General features: G+C 42.0%; 1 protein-coding gene across 1 annotated transcript; it reads left to right on the top strand.

Annotated features, from left to right (window-relative positions):
• The first annotated feature begins 1,434 nt into the window (after nt 1-1,434).
• On the top strand, nt 1,435-18,075 carry LOC146615411 (sodium-coupled monocarboxylate transporter 1-like). Its single transcript, XM_085376113.1, has 17 exons — nt 1,435-1,723; nt 2,086-2,205; nt 2,380-2,445; nt 2,556-2,607; nt 2,700-2,767; nt 3,595-3,633; nt 4,060-4,175; nt 4,263-4,403; nt 10,461-10,590; nt 10,683-10,771; nt 10,898-11,007; nt 11,134-11,201; nt 14,705-14,791; nt 16,855-17,069; nt 17,435-17,532; nt 17,666-17,754; nt 17,837-18,075. Exons 1-17 carry the CDS (start codon nt 1,499-1,501, stop codon nt 17,939-17,941), a joined length of 1,818 nt encoding a protein of 605 aa, XP_085232239.1. The 5' UTR covers nt 1,435-1,498; the 3' UTR covers nt 17,942-18,075.
• Nucleotides 18,076-20,854: the final 2,779 nt, after the last annotated feature.

The raw sequence follows: 20,854 nt of genomic DNA, 5'->3' as shown, positions 1-20,854 counted from the left end.
GCTTAGGAGGCTATTGTGGAGCAGGGAAATTATTTTACTGCTATTGTTAAATAATTGTCATCATTACCATTGCATTAATAATATAATCTGGAGTTTATATTGCATTCAGGGGTTGAACAGTGTGTCTTTCAGAAAGGCTAAAAGTCACAGGCTGACAGGAAACAGGCTTGCAGAGAGTTTGCAGAAGCAGGAAGTTATTTTGAGCAGCAGGCTAAGACGAGGCTTTAACAATGTAACAGATAGCTTTAAGATGGCCTTAAGATGTTTATGATGATGTTAATTTTGTATTTCAGGTGCAGTTATGACTATTTTATACACAATGCATATCTGTGCTTATTAAAGAGTTGGAGCTCGGTCAATTAATTGGGGGTTGGAAGCTTTGTTCGGCGCGATGTCCGGACAATCTATTGTGCAAGTGATTTGGAGCCATAGAAGGAATTGCAATACATGCTTACAAAACACTTATATATCAGGTCATTTCATATTAAGGTTTAAGTAGAGGTTCTTGGTTAAAACATTTATTTAGTAGAAGACATACACATAGTCTCCGTGAGCCTCTGGTCTAGTGAAAGGTCAGAAGTGCAACAGGTGAATTAAGAAAGAGCATTTGAGGACGAGACACAGACAGTTAGTAGGTGAAGAGGTGACACAAAGAGCATGTGGGGTCAACACACACACACACACATGAGTTAGATTTATTTAGAGGAGAGATTAGTCATGTCTCGGCAAGAAAGAGGAACAATTCACTTTAAGACAAGAACGGAAAGTACCAGCCATGAAAATAGAAGATGATCTTCTGGGTTAAAAGTCATTGTGGTGTTGATCTGATCTATGTATAAAATGTATCTGTGACGCATGAAGGGGCGTCAGTAAACAAGCCCTGACGGTATAAAATCTGTGTATGCTTTGAGGAAGTCGGAGATCACTTGCTGTCGGCGTACAGAGTGTTCTTCCCACACGTGTGTATTCATTAAAATCATTGTTTGACCAAGAGCTCCTGGACCATGGGTGGTTTGTATTCTCCTTCCTCAATTTTGAACCTTAACACTATAACAGTGTGTCTGCAATAACTGATTATCAAACCTTTAACACAATATCACAGAGGGCCCAGAACAAATACACATGGTGTTCCAAATGCAAACACAGCGTAATCTGCAGAAACGACCCAAATCCCAGGACAAAGAGCACGTCCCTATCTGACATCCACCAGCCACAGCACAAGAAAGAGGTCCTTTAAACATGCATCCAGTTTTCTGGTGGTGGCACAAAGCACTATTGTTACCCAAGTTTTATGTGTTTGGGTTCACACTCGAAATTCTAAACTTTATTCATTAACTTTGAGCTTAACCTGAAAGGACACGTGCGCGCACCGCCTGGAATAATTTATCTTACAATTTAATTGACTACCTGGAGGTGATGACACCGCCTTCCCAGTGATCTACAAAACACTGCCTGATAAACGCTTTAGCTTTATTTCAGTTTTGCTCCGACTGATAAAATGTCTGGGGATGCTCACTTGCTCGTGGCAGCAGACTATGTGGTGTTTGCTGTCGTTCTGCTCCTGTCTGCTGCTGTTGGTTTTTATTACGCCTGGAGAAGCAGGAAACAAGGAACCTCCAGGGACTTTTTAACTGGGGGCCAAAAACTCAATGCCCTGGCTGTCTCCATGTCCCTCACTGCCAGCTACATGTCATCCGTCACTGTGCTCTCCAACCCAGCCGAGGTAACGTGTCGGGACTGTCCTGGATCTGCACTCAGCTTCCTCAGCGCACAAACATTTATTCAGAGCTTAAATTAGAATTTTATAAAATGCGTAAAACTGTGATTTCTGTGCATTAGAAGACGGCTGGAGTCAGCTAACCGAGCATTACTTTGAGTGCACCGCTTTCAATTTCAAACAAATCAAATAACGAATTTAAAGTTTTCGTGTTACTCACCAGAGTTCAGCACTGTTCATATGTTGCTCCAAAGCTCGTTCAGTATCAGCAGCATCAGCGTTTCAAATGATCTCCGGCAAAGTTTCACCAGCCAACCAGCTGTTTTGCTATTTTGTGTTTCCATAAATCTTTTTCAACCTGTCCGTAGGTGTATCGCTACGGAGCCATATTTGGCTATTTAAGTATTTCCTATGTAATAGCAGTGGTGTACACATCCGAAGTCTTTCTCCCAGTTTTCTACAGACTGGCCATCAACAGCACATATGAGGTAACTGTGGTTTTGTTTTCAACATTATTTTTGCTATATTTTAAACTGTTGGCTGGGCTACACCTGTCAGTAAGTGTACAAAGTACTAGCTTTGAATTGGAGGGAGTGAGGGGAACTAGAAGTTTCATGTATCAGTATCAATATGCGTCTTTTCTCTGTCTGGTCTCTGCCAAGTATCTGGAGCTGCGTTTCAGCAGAGCCACTCGTCTCCTGGGAATGGTGATCTTCTTTTTTAACGCAGTAAGAAGCCAGTGGTTCAATCTTTGTAGTGCTTTGACTTCTGCACATAAAACTACGTTGGTATCAGCAGAGACATGTTGTTGCTGTGACTTTCTAACTTTTTGCCACAGTTGCTCTACACTGGACTTGTAATTTATGCTCCAGCTCTGGCTTTGAACCAAGGTATGTCAGCTCCAGTTCACAGCAGTTAAGTTCGTGAAGGGATCTTGAACAAGAGTGTTTCCCCTGTTAATGAATTTCCCTTCTTTTTGCAGTGACTGGTATGAACCTGTGGGGTGGGATTATTTCGACAGCCACTGTTTGTACTTTGTATTGTGCACTGGTTAGTAAAACATTTATTACATACGACACACACACTGCAGTGCATCACATTGTCAGTCGAACCTCATCGAGCATCACTAAGCCAGGAACCTTAAGAGACCCCCACTTTCACATTCAGCAGAGATTAAATGAGAATATTTACATTTTCCTAAAATTCACGAGGTCCCCTTCCCATTTACCCTTTAAAACAAAATATCTCTCATTTAACATCACCTCTGATTTCTTGACGTTTTCATTTGGATGATTTAATTCAAATGATTTGTTTTGTTTCATGAAAAATATGTGCCCATTTTTAAAATTTGATGTTTTCACCTGCAATCACTAAGGGTCAAAAGTTGAAACCGTGATTGCATAATGTGTTGCGTCACCTGTTTTTTTTTTTTTCTAAAAGTCTGCAAACATTTGAAAGCTTAGAAACCAGTTGTTGTAGTTTACAGAGCACAGTGTTTTCTCATTCATGGGTAATCTAGGACTTCAGCTTTTCAACAGTCTCCACAAAAAATGTGACTCTTCAGACAGGACAAATTTTCACTTTGCTCCACTGCAGATTAAACAGAGGTATACAGCTGTCTGTCGATGCATTAGTTGTTATTAATCTCTGGCACTTTTCCTTCGCCTGTCCATTGTCCTGTCCCCCCCTTATTAATGTACTTGTTACTGAAAAAAGTAACGTCGTTAGTGACGCCGTTATTCCCATCACTTGTGCTTTCTGAAAATGTTCTACTACAGAATACGGTCACATATTTCCACGTTATGCATTCTGTTCATAAATACAGCTTCCTAACCTTTTTGACAGAGATTTTTCTTGTTTTGTGGCGTTTGTTACAGGGTGGCCTGAAAGCTGTGGTGTGGACAGATGTTGTTCAGGTAGGGTTCTGGATCAAATAAAACGAAAAAAAATACACAAATGCCTCCAAATAGTTGTGGTAGATGGCTGCCCCTTCCTGACGTTCACGTTTCTTCCTGTTAAAAGGGAGTTTTTTGGTTCACACTGCCATTTGATTGCTGGCGTTTTCTCTGGATTGTAGGGTCTTTATCTTACAATATAATGTCCTTTTGTTATGATTTGGAACCATATAAATATATTCCATTGCTATGTAAGTAAAACTGAATTAAATTGCAATCAGGTTTCAGTCTAATTTTATCGACACCACAACCACGTTTGAGTCATGTCTTGATTCTTTGCAGTATTCATGTAAATTAGCAAGAATTTGATAACTGGGACCAAAATCTGTCAACATAGTTACAGAATACAGATCTGCCAACCAAACAAATCTCTGATTTTTCTTCCAGATTGGAATAATGTTTGCAGGCTACATGTCTGTTATAATCAAAAGTGTGATCTTAAAAGGAGGAATCTCCACTATCTTGTCAGATGCCCAAGAAGGAGGAAGAATTAACTTTGTGGAGTGAGTATATGTGTGTGTGTGTGTATGTGTATGTGTGTGTGTGTGTGTGTGTTATACTAAAATCATCCTTTCATTGTGTAATCCCAGCTTTGACATAAACCCTCTGAGAAGACACACTTTTTGGACACTAGTCATCGGAGGGACAGTTGGTTGGAGTGCAGTTTATGGGACCTACCAACCTCAAGTTCAGAGATACAACTCCTGCAAGAGCATTAAACATGCCAGATTGTGAGTGATTCAAAGGAATGTATTCCTTCCTTCCTGTTTAGCTTGCAAAACTAATAATTAAAATAATAATAATAAAAATTTTTTTAAAAAAAAGCAACAATATATGACACGTCTATTTCCACATCTATGTAAATTCTGATTCAGCCAAAGACACTACATTGGTGGGGTTTGCTGGCAAATGACACGTTCTTATCATAAACTCGGAAAAGATAGCTATGAAGCTATTATAAATGATGACATAATTTAATTTAATTTAATTTAATTTAATTTAATTTAATTTAATTATTTATTTCACACTTGGTCAACAGTTTCCACAGTTAGTTCTTTCAAACAAACCAACTACACTTTCTGTCAGTAAAGCACTGCAACCACGTGTGAAAAGGAGCAGGCAGAAGAATATATTCTTATTAAACCCTGCCCCCTATCTACAATCCAACTTATTTCGCAAGTGGGCACCAAAAGTCAAGGAACAAACTAACACTAGAAAAATTTGCATTTCCTGCGAAAATGCAGTGTGGATGCTTTAAAGCTGAAGCTGTATGCAAAAACTAGCTGAAAAAGCTGAAAAGTTGCAGAAATTGTAAAAACTTTGCAGAAGCAAAGGAACTTTGCTAAAATGTAATAACTTAGCAGAACTGCAATATCTTAGAGGAAACATAATACTTGGCAGAAATACAATAGCATAGCAGAACTTAGCAGAAATATTGTAACTTACCAGAAACATGACAACTTCTCAAAAAATACAAGAATTTAGGAGAAATAGTATAAGATAACAGAAAGAATATATTTAGCCAAAAATACTTAAACATTACAGAAACACTATGATTTAGAAAAATAGTACAACATAGCAGAAATACTGTGTTTTACCAGAGACACTGTGATGAACTATGAATATTGTAATTTTAAATTAATACTATGTTTTAGCACAAATACTATAATTTGGCAGAAATACTATCATTTGGCAGAAATACTATGATTCAGCACAAATACTCTGGTTTAGCACAAATATTATAAGATAGCAGAAATACAATTATATAGCAGAAATGCTATATTTAGAAAGAAAAATATAATATAGTAGAAATAGTATGATTTAGCAGAAATACTACAATATAGCATAATAACAATGATTTAGAACAAATACTATGATTGAGCAGAATAGTTATAACTTAAGTGAAAATACTGGAAAACTAAAGTGACAAGCTGAGAAAAAAACAGAACATGCTTAAGCTGTCTCAAAACTAATTATTGTTCAACTGTGGGGAAAAAAAGAAATACAAATAAATAAATACAGAAATGTAAAGAGAGAGACACACACACAGGGTCTATGCCAGTCAAACAATGAGATGCTGCCCTAAAGAGGGTCTTTCTCTCTCTCTCTCTCTGTCTCTCTGTCTCTCTCTGCCTCTGTCTCTCTCACACACACACACAGGGAGAGAAGCAAGTTTCTAGCTCAGTCAAGCAGCCTGGGAGCTGATAAATTTGAATCCACCAATCAGAGAGGCTGTGTACTTTTCCCGCCAAAACAGGTGCACACACGCAGCACAGAGACAGGATTTTTGTAGTCTATTTCTCATAGTGAGGATTCCCCTCAAACAAATGACCATAATTTCCTAACCGTAGGGGCAAGAACGGTCATTTTTACACAGTTTTGTTCATAAGAGATGGGGGAATCGTCAAGTGTTGACAATTTATCATTAAAATATGAATTTTTTGAGATATATGACATGGATGACGGGTTGGTTTAGAAGCCACGAAGGCCCCAATATGCAAATTTGAATGCCTCAGCCCACATATATGATTGGCTGGCTGGGAAGCCGTGGAGGCCCTGATATGTAAATTTGAATGTCTCAGGCCTCACAGAGGATTGGCTGCCTGGGGACCTGGCAGTAATATATGGAAATAGTATGATTAAGCATAAATACTACATTTAGTAGAAATACTATATTTTAGCACAAATACTATAAAAAGCAGAAATAGTATGATTAAGCATAAATACTACATTTAGTAGAAATACTATATTTTAGCACAAATACTATAAAAAGCAGAATTACTAAAATTTAGCAGATATACTATATTAAGCACAAATCTTATAAAAAGCAGAAATAGTATGATTAAGCATAAATACTACATTTAGTAGAAATACTATGTTTTAGCACAAATACTATAAAAAGCAGAAATACTATATTAAGCAATATAAATATCCTATAAAAATCCTATAAAAAGCAAAAATACTATACTGTGATTTGGTAGAAAAACTATAATTATTCAGAAATACTATATTTGGCAGAAATACTATATTTAGCACAAATCTTATAAAATAGCAGAAATAGTATGATTTAGCACAATAGTAATATCTTATACAGAAAAATTGGAAAAGCAAAATGGACAGCTGAAAAAATGCTGAACATGCTGAGGGTCCCTCAAATATGCTTGTTAAATGAAAAAAATCGGCAAAAAAAAATATAACAGAGACACACACACAAGATCCAATTCAGTCAACCACTCTAAATATATTGAATTTGAATCTTACAATGAGATCATCCCATTAAAAGACTTTCTCTCTCTCTCTCGCTCTCTGTCACACACACACACACACACACACACACACACACACACACACACACACACACACACACACACACACACACACACACACACAGAGGGAGAGAGAAGTAAGTTTCTAGCTCAGTCAAGCAGCCTGGGAGCTGCTGAATTTGAATCCACCAATCAGAGAGCCTGTGCACTTTTTCCCGCCAAAACAGGTGCACGCAGCACAGAGAGACACAGGATTTTTGCAGTCTATTTCTCATAATGACGACTCCCCTCAAACAAATGACCATAATTTCCTAACCGTAGGGGCTAGAACAGTCATTCTTACATCGTTTTGTTCAGAAGAGATGGGGGAATCTTAAAGTGTTGACAATTTATCATTAAAATATGAATTATTAAAGATATTTGACTTCTAATGCACCATAACTGAGTAGAGCAAAGCAAAAACTGCCTTGACTTGCCCTCAAACAACGCTTTCTAACTCTAAATCTATTTGGAGTATCAATATCATTCTTTCACCGTAAGAGACAGCAGGCTTTGGTGAACAATCATGGAAATTTTCAGGTCTCTGTGGAAATCCATTAAAAAGATATGACGAGAGAAATAAGTGGTTCATTTCCAGAGTTTGAAATCTGAAGAAATCTGAGCGAAGGACGAATTTCCTACCGTCAAACAAGTCTAACTCATTTCAGAACGGTAATAGGTGAGAAAATAATTCTTGAATTGTGAGCGTCAGGAGTGTCTGAAGATATACTGGGACAAGCCTTATGTCTTAACTTTGCTTCATTAAGGAGATATGACGATTCGAATATGCCTCTCATTACAGAAATCAAGCGGTGATTTTGAACAAACTCTCCATTGACTTTCTATGGAGAGTTTTGCGACTTTGTGTTGGTCTGAGGAGATTTGCCAAAATTCTATAAATCCCACAACAATGATAGTGACATTTTCGGAAAGCCAGCAAAAATACCTACGTTTTGATGTATAATTTGTGGAAGTTGAGTGAAAATTGAGCAAGTAGCAAGAAGTTGTTCGGACATGAAGAGAAGACTGCAAAACCTTCAGTGGCACACTGGAAGCCAAGTGCATAGCAACCATAACAATGCATGTATTTTGTGAAAAATCACAATTTTGCAAGTGAAAACTTTAAGAGGCATAAAAGTAAAACGGTAAAAGATTTGAAAAAGCTGATTTATACCTGAATAGCCCAATAATTTGAGAACATTTTAAAGTTTGAATGGTTGTTCTACGTGAAAATATGAGGAAGTAGTTAAGTTTCAAAAACAAGAAAATTTTAGCAGAATTGCAGAAGTTTCCCATTCATTTCAATGGGACAAATTAAACTTAATATTTTAAAAAGTATAATAGTGAAAAATACAAAAAGACATAGCACACATTAGCAGAAATAGCAGAATAGTTTAAAATTTGAACGGTGAAAATCGGCTGAAAATTGTGGAAGTAGTTAAGTGCCAAAAAGTGTACGGAAGTATCAAGAGGAACTCAATAGTGTGGATGCTTAAAGCATCCACACAATTAACACTTATTTCCAGTCCTAACTCAAACCAAACAACAAATTTACAATCAGAATATACCACTCCACCAGGCACGTGCAGAGGGGGGGCTAGAGGGGCTTGAGCACCCGCCCCTTTCCTGATGGGTGCCCAAAGTGCCCTTTTGATAAGGCAACTTTTTAAAAAAAATTATTTTTTTTTTATGTGTGTGTGCGTGTGGAGTCCTGTCTGTGCCCCTCAACAATAATATTTAACTATTAATCACAGTTTTGCTAAATAAAAGGATCTGGCTTGCATCAGTCACATGATCACATTTAACCAATGATCGCCCTCGACGGCAGAACGCGCTGGTTACGAGACGGGAACGAGCTCACAAAGAGCACGCGCATTTTTAGCGGTCCGGAGCTGTAGGAGAAACACAAGTTATCTCAGAGACACAGACTGATGCGACAAAACCAGTAAGTAGGTGTACAGCGTACACTGTAGTGTGTAGCACCCAGGAGTATTAGCTTATTACGTACACGTTGGTAAGATGTCTTGTGTCAAATGACGAACTGAAACAAACGAGCGTGCTGTGTGTGCAACAGCGCGACAAACATTACCTGTCCTTTTATTAACTGCACAAGTAGTGCTGGTCATAGCTGCTGGCTACCTGTGTAAGGCTGTCATGGGTCTGTAGCTCTGTCACCGTTTTAGGGAACATATTTAGTTTTAAAGTATTTAGAACATATTTAGTTTTAAAGTAAGTTTCTGGGCTTTTCCTGCCTTTCTGGAGGGATTATATTTCACTAAAAAACGATCTAATATGCATGTCCACATAATTATGCATTATAATAATTATAATACATTAAAAAAACACACGCTGTATTTTAAAGAACATACATTAAGAAGCAGATTATATTAGATTTATATTTTAAATAAGACAAAATTTGGATTTTACAGCAGTAAAATGATTGTATCTCTACAGTTTAAAAATGTAATAAGCTTTGCCCCTGCACAGAGTGGATAGTGAAACAAATGGAATCATCATAATGACATTATTTCATATTTATTACTTCCCCCTCCTCATTGCTTTATTATTGTAGCTCTAGTAATAAATAAATTAAAAAAAAAGATTCTGGATCAGCACCATGATGCCCATAGTATATACAGTATTCTGAAGAAGGTCTAAAATGTCATTGTGTGTGCGTGCATGTGTGTGTTTCATTTAGATGGATTTTTAAAAAAAATATTACTCATGATATAACATTGTCCAGACATGCCTGGTAAGGACATGAGGAGGAAACAGCAGGAGCTGTGTGAGGCTACTAAAGGCAGTGCTATAACATTTTTCTGTCATCATTTTATTATAGATTAAGTGCAAGAGTTGTTAGGTGTGGATAATTAGATTATAGTTTATTGCAATAGCAAGTTGTGCCTTGTTCTCAGATAGACAGCAAGTGGAGAGTGATATATGAAATGATGGGATGGAAGGAAGAAGAGAAGCAAAGAGTGAATCACAGGCAGAGCCTAAATTATTTCTCACAGTTTTTTGTTGCCTTATGGTTCCAAGCGCTGTCACCAATCTTTGCATTTTGTTATTATCTCATGACACTTGTTTAATCAGCTACCATCTCTCCTATGGACTTTTTAATGTCTACAGTCTCAGATCAACACAGCCCTGCCCTTCCCATATTAGATTCTTGATGAATGTGTGTTGTTGTTATTCAACCTGGTTCAATGTGCCCCTTTTTAACTTTGAGCATCCGCCCCTTTAAACCTCTCTGCACGGCCCTACACTCCACATAGTAACGAGGAGAAAAGATAAGTAAATAAAATAAATGAAACAAAAAATAATGGATCCTTATTCAATTAACTCCAACTTCATTCACATTCTTCATATTGAGTTATCGTTTTAGACATCATCAGCATACAGTGATAAGAAATATAATCTCGTTTGCTATGCTACACTGATTTTTGTTTGCATACGTCACTTTTTCGTGTTGTGTTTTTTCAGAGCTCTCTTCATCAACGTGTTAGGCCTAGCTTGCACCCTGACATCGTCAGTGATTTCAGGGCTGTGTCTTTATTCATTCTATAAGAACTGTGACCCATGGAAAGCTGGACAAGTTTCATCACCTGATCAGGTCCATACACATAAACAAAGAAACCACAGGATGTTTGTTTTTATTCAAGTTATTTTATGATCTTAAAATAAAAATCTTTTTTTCCTTTACAGCTGTTGCCTTATTTGGTGATGGATATCTTGGCAGATCACCAAGGTCTTCCAGGACTATTTTTTGCTGCAGTCTATAGTGCCTCTCTGAGGTTCATACAACATAATTTGATATATTTTTATTCATGTTGCATGTAACATTTAAAGCTGTGCCACATTTGAAGTGTCAGTTATGTCCATTAGTCCAGAGTAAACATGGTTCATTTCTTCATGTTCAGCACAGTTTCTACTTCAATCAACGCAATGGCTGCAGTGACCACGGAGGACCTGATCAAACCACGCATTAAACTATCTGAGAAAAAGCTTCTCTTAATCTCCAAAGGGCTGAGTAAATAACGAGTTTCCTGTTGTTTGTTTATAACACAGACTGCATGTTATATTAGATTAATTACTGCTACATGGATGCGGCTGGTAGTCGATAAAAATGTCATTTTGTGATGTGATGTTTTTGCAGGTGTGTTTTTTGGAATTGTATGCGTTGCCATGGCTGGACTGGCATCACTCATGGGACATATGATGCAGGTAGAGGGATCTGTTAATGCAGAGCTGTCAATGTGTTCAGGCAAACACATCCAGTGTCATGATCCTGGGTCCTTTTGACCCAGCATTTTGTGTTTTCTCTTCGATTTTGGTTCTGTTCTTCCTTTGTTAGTGTTTACTCTGTTCTGCCCGTGTGTTCCTGTTTTATTGTGAAGGTCTGCGTCTTTTGTGAGTGTTTTCAGTTTGCCTCCCTAGTCTCGTTATGTTAATCACTCCCAGCTGTGTTTCCCACCTGTGTGTAATCTCCCTGTGTTCTGAGTGTATTTAAGTTGTATTTTCTGTCTTAGTAATTGCTGGTTCGTCTGTGTTGTTTCCCCTCGGTCTCCCTGTATGTATTTCCCCGGACCTCCCTGCACCGTCATTCTTGGTTTGTGTTGTTAGTTTACCCAGTTTAGGTTTCAGTTTCATGTTCCTAGCGCCTTTGTTGTTTGCATTTTTGTTGTTAATAAACACTCACCTGCACCAGAGCTGCCGCCTTTTGGTCCTATATATATTCCACACGGCTTGCCCCCGCAAACCGTGACAGAACGAACCAGCCACCATGGACCCAGCGGCAGTAAATCCGTCCGAGGAGCTCCAGGACGACATCACATACAATGTGGAGATCCTTCTCAGCCTATGGCTGGAACATCCCCCGGAAGAGCTTCGCCGCGCAGCAGAAGACCGGCTGCAACGGCTCTTTTCCGGCCTGCCATGGCTATTGGACTCGCTTCCTCCGACCATGCAGGCTTTTCTCCGGCTCACACCGCACCTTCTCTCAGCCACTCCTGCCTCGCTGCCCGACTCGCCGGATGTGATCTTGCCCGGCCCGTCGGAGCCGTCTGCGGGGAGGAGACGCCGATCGCGCCGCAAGCGCGCCACCCCACAGCTGGACGTTCGGACTTCTAATTCGCCGGCTGTGGTGAGTGAGGACTGTTTTCCATTTGCGGACTGTATGACTGTTCATTCAGGGGCGGTGTTCTGTGCGGCAGATGACTTTGTGAACAGCATATCACCTCCCCCGCAGCCACTCTCAGCCCAGTTAGCTCCCGCGCAGCCACTCTCAGCCCAGTTAGCTCCCCCGCAGCCAGTGCCACCCTCAGCTCAGTCTCCAGTGCCACCCTCAGCTCAGTCTCCAGTGCCACCCTCAGCTCAGTCTCCAGTGCCACCCTCAGCTCAGTCTCCAGTGCCGCCTGTAGCGCAGGCCCCAGTAGCTCCAGTGCCGCCTGTAGCGCAGGCCCCAGTAGCTCCAGTGCCGCCTGTAGCGCAGGCCCCAGTAGCTCCAGTGCCGCCTGTAGCGCAGGCCCCAGTAGCTCCAGTGCCCCCGCTACCCGTAACTCTGGCTCCAGTAATAGTGGTCTCACATACTCACTCCATGCAGGGAGAAAGTATAATTTTACCTCAAGGTGCTTTTTGTAGTTCAGCCGCCTTTGGCACAGTTTGCCGCTCCAGGGCTTCCCCAGAGGCTAGGTCCCAGTCCTCAGCTGATTCTGGACCCCTGGAGTTTAAGCAGCCACCCGAGGGACCGCTCCGGCCTTCGTCTCTTGTCTCCGCTGGAGGGTCCGACGGACCGCTCCGGCCTTTGTCTCCTGTTTCAGCTGGGGGGCCCGAGGAGCCCGTCCAGCAGCCTTCCTCGTCAGCTGGTGGTTCCGGAGAACCACACCAGCCTCATGCCTCGTCGGCTGGAGGGTCCGAGGGGCCCGTTCAGCCTCCTGTCTCCGCTGGAGGGTCCGAGGGGCCCGTTCAGCAACCTTCCTCGTCAGCTGGGGGTTCAGGAGAACCGCACCAGCACCATGCCACATCAGCTGGAGGGCCCGAAGAGCCCATCCAGCCACCATCTGCTACGCCAGCTCCAGCCTGTGCTTCGTCAGCTGCAGCTCCAGCCTGTGCTTCGTCAGCTGCAGCTCCAGCCTGTGCTTCGTCTGCTGCAGCTCCAGCCTGTGCTTCGTCAGCTGCAGCTCCAGCCTGTGCTTCGTCTGCTGCAGCCTCAGAGCCTTCGTCTGCTGCAGCCTCAGAGCCTTCGTCTGCTGCAGCCTCAGAGCCTTCGTCTGCTGCAGCCTCAGAGCCTTCGTCTGCTGCAGCCTCAGAGCCATCGCCTGCTGCAGCCTCATCGCCAGCTGCAGCCTCATCGCCAGCTGCAGCCTCATCGCCAGCTGCAGCCTCGTCTGGTCCGGCTTCATCCGAGTCTTCGTCTTCGTCCTCGTCTGGTCCGGCCTCATCCGAGTCTTCTGCTACGCCTGGTCCTGCGGCCTCTGCTTCTGCTACGCCTGGTCCAGCTGCATCCGCCTGTGCTTCTGCTACGCCTGGTCCAGCCTGTGCTTCTGTTACGCCTGGTCCTGTGCCCTCCAAGCCTCGGCCGGTGCGCCTGACACTTGGGCGCCGCCGCTGCCTTCCGCGCGGCCAGCCCCCGGACCGCCATCGCCCGAGTGGCCCCGGACCGCCATCGCCCGAGTGGCCGCCGTTGCCTTCCGCGCGGCCGGCCCCCGGACCGCCATCGCCCGAGTGGCCGCCGTTGCCGTCCGCGCGGCCGGCCTCCCGAACTGTATCCACGTCGCCGCCGTTGCCATCCGCACGGTCGGCCCCCCGAACTGTTTTGGACTCCTGTGCTGTCGGCCCCCTGGCCGGCCCCCCCGAACTGTTTTGGACTCCTGTGCTGTCGGCCCCCTGAACTCTTCTGTTTTGGACTCTGTTTTTTTCTGTGTTTTGGTGTGCTTCGTTTCTTTTGGTTTTGGGCTCGTTTTTTGTTTTTGTCTTTTGGCCTTCTGGTGCTCCGGTTTTGTTTTGCTTTGAGCCCTCCTTCCTGGGCCCCCGCCGCCCGCCCTGGTCGGGTTGTTTTCTGTTTTTTCTGGCTGTTTCTTGTTGGGCTGTCTGGAGCCAGCCTTTGAGGGGGGGGTACTGTCATGATCCTGGGTCCTTTTGACCCAGCATTTTGTGTTTTCTCTTCGATTTTGGTTCTGTTCTTCCTTTGTTAGTGTTTACTCTGTTCTGCCCGTGTGTTCCTGTTTTATTGTGAAGGTCTGCGTCTTTTGTGAGTGTTTTCAGTTTGCCTCCCTAGTCTCGTTATGTTAATCACTCCCAGCTGTGTTTCCCACCTGTGTGTAATCTCCCTGTGTTCTGAGTGTATTTAAGTTGTATTTTCTGTCTTAGTAATTGCTGGTTCGTCTGTGTTGTTTCCCCTCGGTCTCCCTGTATGTATTTCCCCGGACCTCCCTGCACCGTCATTCTTGGTTTGTGTTGTTAGTTTACCCAGTTTAGGTTTCAGTTTCATGTTCCTAGCGCCTTTGTTGTTTGCATTTTTGTTGTTAATAAACACTCACCTGCACCAGAGCTGCCGCCTTTTGGTCCTATATATATTCCACACGGCTTGCCCCCGCAAACCGTGACATCCAGGAACGTTGTTGTTGTTTATTAGAAAGCATGTTAGTTACGTAAATAAGTAAATTTTTCACCTCAGTAAATACGACCATTCTTAAAGTGTTTTTTGAGCTGCAGGTCTCTTCAAACAGGCAGTGTCCATCATTGGTGGGGTCACTGGGGGTCCTTTACTCGGTCTGTTCAGTTTGGGTGTCCTCTGTCCATTTGTCAACTCCAAAGTAAGTCCATTCTCATTTTGGTATTTTCCTAAATCAACCTAACATCAATTTATCATCGTATAACATAGTACGGGAGCATTTTTCTTATTAACAGTATTAAAAAACACTTTATTAAATGCTTAATGTTTTAAAAAAAATGTTAACAGCAGGATAAAAATAATAATGACCAAACTCAGGGATGTGTGCCGAGTCCCCTGCTGTACGCTCTATACACTCACGACTGCACCCCCCACCCACCCATCCAACATTCGTATGCTGTAAATATTAACTTTAACAAGTTTGCTGATGACACAACTGTGATTGGGCTCATCATGACGGGAGATGAGTCTGCATACAGGGATGAAGTCGAAAATATGTCATCAAGGTGCAGCTGAAACAATCTGGTCGTCAATACCAAAAAAACCCCAAAGAAATAGTAGTTGACTTCAGAAGGAACAAACCTGACCCCCAGCCCATACACATTAATGGGGACTGTTTGGAGAGGGTCTCTGACTCCTGGGCCTGCACCTGGGTAGTGACCTATCCTGGAAAACAAACACCACAGCTATGATCAAGTAGGCACAGCAGCGACTCCACTTCCTGAGCGTCCTGAAGAACAACGCCTTAGCCAAGGAGCTGCTAGTGTCCTTCTACAGGTGCTCCATTGAAAGTACACTGACATACTGCATCCCAGTGTGGTTTGCCAGCAGTATTGCTTAGGAGTAAGCATCACTCCAGAGGGTCATCAACACAGCACAGAGGATCATCAGCTGTGATCAAGAGCTGTACTCTTCCCTGGAGGAGGTGTACAGGTCCTGCTGCCACAGGAAAGCCTACAGCATCCAGAAGGACACCGTGACAGTTTCACCTCTCATCCGAGAAGCTTCTTCAGTTCTAAGGTCAAATGGTGGGGAGTCCCAGATTTAAACCTAGTGGTAGTGTCCCCCCGCAGAGGGACAAAAGGACCCCCTGATGATCCTCCAATCGCCTGAGCCAAGGTGTGAAACTGGGTGTGGGTCCCAATCAGCCAGGGTTTCGGGTGAGTTCATTGTGAAACCTGGCCCCACCTTATCATGCGAATTCCTGAGGTCAGATGGCCCAGGATGTAAGTGGGCGTTAAGGCGTCTGGGGAGGGATCTCAAAACTGGATTATAAATGGCAGACAGTTGGTGTCGTAAACCACCGCCTCTGTTCAAAGATGGTCGCTCACAGTGGACATAGATGGCTTCTTTCACTCCTCTCTCAAACCATCTGTCCTCTCTGTCCAAAATGTGAACATTGGCATCCTCAAAAGAGTGACCTTTGTCCTTAAGATGCAGATGGACTGCTGAGTCTTGTCCTGTGGAGGTGGCTCTTCTATGTTGTGCCATGCGCTTGTGAAGTGGCTGTTTGGTCTCTCCAATGTAGAGGTCTGGGCATTCCTCGCTGCACTGTACAGCATACACCACATTGTTAAGTCTGTGTTTTGGGGTGTTGTCTTTCGGGGTGAACCAGTTTTTGTCTGGGCGTGTTGCTGGGTCTGAAATACACCGGGATGTCATGCTTGGAGAAAACTCTCCTGAGTTTTTCTGATACACCGATAAGATTCTGATAAGAAGGACAGACGCAACAACATTGTCATCCCCTATGTAGCCGGTGCAACGAGCTCACCCGAAACCCTGGCTGATTGGGACCCACACCCAGTTTCACACCTTGGCTCAGGCGATTAGAGGATCATCAGGGGGTCCTTTTGTCCCTCTGCGGGGGGATACTCCCACTAGGTTTAAATCTGGGACTCCCCACCATTTGACCTTAGAACTGAAGAAGCTTCTCGGATGAGAGGTGAAACGTCTTCAAGCAACTTAAAGAAGTCCAGACGCTTTTCTTTGCAAGCTCCTTTGACTACGATGACCTGGATGACTGAGAACCTTCACAGACAGACTTGTACATACTATTTTTTTTCTTTGTTTAAAATTTATCGTACATCTATACTTGTTTCTCTTAACAGTGCCCCCTTCCACTTGTACTGAATGGGTTTACATGCAGTTTTTGTTGTTCAAAAGCGCAATGGCAATAAAGATTCTGATTCTGATATTTGTCCACAGGGAGGTCTATGTGGTCTCGTGACAGGATTGGCTGCAGCTGTCTCTGTGAGCATTATAGGGATGATATCCCCTTCTCCTCCTGAGATGACCCGACCTCTCTTTCTGAGCACTGAGGGTTGTAACTTTACTACTGGTAGCAGTTTCAATTGGACTACCCCACTGCCAACAGAACCAAGTCTTTTTACCACAACCCCAGGACAGAATACTGATGACATGTAAGTGTGGTTCAGTCTGTCTTGAATGAATGAAATATTATCTGGTGAGATGGGATGACGGAGCTTTCCTATAATGAACGAAAGTATAGTAAAATAAAAAAAAGGCCATATGATTTAAAAAAAAAGTGATATAGTAAGGGGCAATGTTGTGAGGTCATTAATAATAATAATAATAATAATAATAATAATAATAATAAAAAACCTGGTGGAAAGCATAAATGTGCCCTAGTCTTGTTGAATATATTTTTCATTTGCAAACTGTCTTCACAAATTCCTTTGTAGCCTTCAGAATACTTTCATAATATGGTGTAATTACATTAATAAGACATTTGTTAACAAGATATCTACTAATCTCTCACCACCAGACATGCGGTTCAGTGGCACTCTCCATCCTACCTTTACTTCGGTGTCATTGGAGGTTTAACATCTGTTATTGTTGGAATAATCATCAGTCTCTTGACAGGTAAAAAACAAATGAAATAAAATAAATAAAGATTTTGTCATTAATTACCTGTACTTGGGAATGGATCTGTGATCTCATTTTCTTATTATTTCATAAGGACTTTTTGTATTTGTTCTTCCACTTATCATTTCAGGGGGATTGAGGGAGACGGTGGACCCAAGACTTATGCTAATGAAAGAAGACACTCTTTCTTATCACCTGTTCAAACGTGTCAAAGATGGGGTACGTGCTGAAGAGCAAAGGTATCAAAAGCAACCGACTGATGACAGGCGCTCAATTCTGTCTTGTACTTTTCCTTCCTTAGGTCATGGGAGGAACAGACAATGTTGGTCAGCCAAACAAGGAGGATGGAATCAATAAACCTGCAGTAGGGAAATTTGACAACAATACCCGTGTCTCATCTTTTTAATGACCGATACAGCTGAAGAATTTCACAACAAAGCTGCTGTAAAGCTCAAATCCAGGATTGTACTCATCTGACTTCATAAGAAATGAGACCAAAGGAACTGAGTTGTCAGCGAGAAAATAATGTTTTTATTTTTCCAGTGATTCAGTAAAAAGTAGAAAGCACTTCTTTCAAATATCTACTTGTGTACATGATGATTGCATGTTTCTATTGTTTAGATTAACAAATTATTAATAAAAAGCCACATGATAAACATTCCAATTCAAATTTATTGTACAGCGCCAAATCACAACAACAGCTAACAGCTTCAAGGTGCTTTATATTGCAAGGTAAACCCTACAATATGACCCCCATATTACCAAGTACTTTGGTTACAGTGGGAAGGAAACCTAAATGTCAACAAAGCTAAGGGCGGCGAGGCGTCATTGCGGGTGCCGCTCAGGTGCGTCCGCCTCCCCTGCAGCGGCATTGCAGACCACGCCCCGCAACACACATTAACGTGGTAAAATACATATTTAGGCAGAATTTTGCAAATTTCTATTTTTAATTTTTTTTAGCAGCATATTGCTTTTTTTCCAATTATTTTTTAAAAGTCAGGTCGCCCTATGACAGCTGGGATAGGCTCCAGCGCCCCCCGCGACCCTGAAAAGGATAAGCGGAAGCCAATGGATGGAAGTCGGGTCAAGGCTCCAAAAGCCCAAAGGCAATATGAGGGTGGCGGCTCACAACAGTTTTTGTTAGCTACATGGATCATTTTAGTTCAGCTGGGTGTCTTTCCTTTTGTTTCCTTTAAGAGTTCAAAATGTGTTCATTACATAAATAAAATGTAATTTTCTCTATAGCACTTCATGGATTTCATAAGCAACAAACATTAGTTGTTCACACAATGGTAAAAAAAAAAAAAAAGGTAAAAAACAATGTTGTGTACAGTGTTATTTTCATTTTAGATGTCAAAAAGTATTTGCGGCTAATTCATTCAATTTATTGTCTTTATTTATAACTGGCATTATTGTTTCATTCTATTATAGAATCTTACAAAAAAGAGGCAAAATTGTATTCCATTATGCTTTATTAGCTGTTTCGGTGAAAAACAAATCAGCAATGCAAAAAAAAAAAAAAAAAAACCCAACATACTGGAAAACAGTTATTCATCACTTGATTGCTTCAATACAACCCTTGGGCACCTCGCTCTCTCTCTCGATCAAATCTCGCTGTGGTAGACTCGTATGACCCAGGCTGATACAGGGTGCCCAGTCTGGATCCAGCATTTTGTAGTCTCGGTCGTTGTGTCCTTGGGCAAGACACTTCACCTAATGATAAATTACGTAATAACTAACAGAAGACTTACCTTTGTGGAAATGCTTGGAGCAGACTAACATGTGAGCTGGAGTGTTCTGAGACGTTCATTGGCGGTCCCAGCCCAATTGGCGCCCTGGGCGAAAACTCTCTCTGCCCCCCCCCCCCCCCCCCCCGACACACACACACACACACATAAAACATATTAAGGATTATACATTAACATAAAACTGTTGTCAGAACCATACTGAATTTCGCCAGAGAAACACACACAGACACACACATATGAAGAGAGAGAGAGTATGCATTGATGCATTGTATGCAAACAGCTACCAAGCAGCCATCATAATTCCTCATACAATGAGAACAGGACAAATCAACAACTGACAATGACTAATTAATATTAAAATCTGTAACATATTGTATTGTTTGGAGTTTAGTCTGTTACTGTTACTATTTTACCATTTCTTCTTGGAGCAGCTCTAATTCGCATAATTTCCTTAGGGATTAATAAAGTATTCTGATTCTGATTGTTTCAGGATGACCTGCCATTATCCAATGACACATCTGCTTACCTGTATCTTTTGCTCGTTTCTCCTCCTCTTCTTTTCTCTTTTTTCTAAACTGAGGACCTGATGGCTTTGAACTTTTCTTGTCCATCTTGGTTTTAATTTTGCACTCCAGTATGAACACAAATCCCCCAACTCGAGGATCACCACAACATAACCTAACAGACCTACACCCTGGTTCACAGATTCACTTTGTCTAGGGTTTATTTCTGAGATTTCACACAACCCAGGATTCAAATCATGAATACATAATGGGCTTGGATTTACAACATTATGAATGAAATGTGCTCTATTTGGAAGCAGCTGGCCCCCCTCCCCTTTCGACGGGTTGTGTGTGAGACTTTAAATCATCAAACTGTAAATTATAAATTTTAAATTGTTATTGATCCCTTTACCCCTAGTCCTAAAGTGTATATTTTTTCTTACTCTTTTATATATATATTGTTTGTTTACTTGCACTGCTGTAACTGGAGCCTCGTCGTCTCGTCTCTCTATATACTGGACTGGATGTAGCGGAGATGACAATAAAGTTTACTTTGACTTCAGCAGCGAGCAGGCGCACCGAGGGCTCTCGCGCTCACTTTTCGTGTATAGAATTTCGAATTTCAAATTATAAGTGTGTATTATAATGTCTGGTGTTTTCGTGTTTGTTGTTTTGTTTTTATTTTTGTTTTATTTTGCGAGTTGGTTATTAGATGCTGCTCCAGCCAGCCAGAGAATCCCCCGCCGCCCCGCCCTCTCCTCCCTGTGCCGCAAGCAGCAGGTGCACCTCGCAAACGGAGGGCGCCCTTACTCCCAGCAAATGGGCGATAGAAAACCGATCGGTGCCTATGCCATTCCCAGTATGCGCTGGCTGATGTCGGGGCAGCATAAGTACGAGCAATTTTTTATTTTTTTTGCAGATATCCGTGATGCCGCCCCCCACCACGATGCAGCAAGAGTCCTGACAGGGACTAGAAAGAGAGAGCAGATTTCTCCTGTTTTGGCTTCCCTTCATTGGCTTCCTGTTAAATCCAGAATTGAATTCAAAATCCTGCTCCTCACATACAAG

Source organism: Diplotaxodon limnothrissa, linkage group LG17, assembly GCF_057381915.1.
Source record: "Diplotaxodon limnothrissa isolate DT_005_m linkage group LG17, D_limnothrissa_male_GT1.1, whole genome shotgun sequence".
Lineage (NCBI taxonomy): Eukaryota > Metazoa > Chordata > Actinopteri > Cichliformes > Cichlidae > Diplotaxodon > Diplotaxodon limnothrissa.
This window is presented reverse-complemented; position numbering and strand designations above follow the sequence as displayed.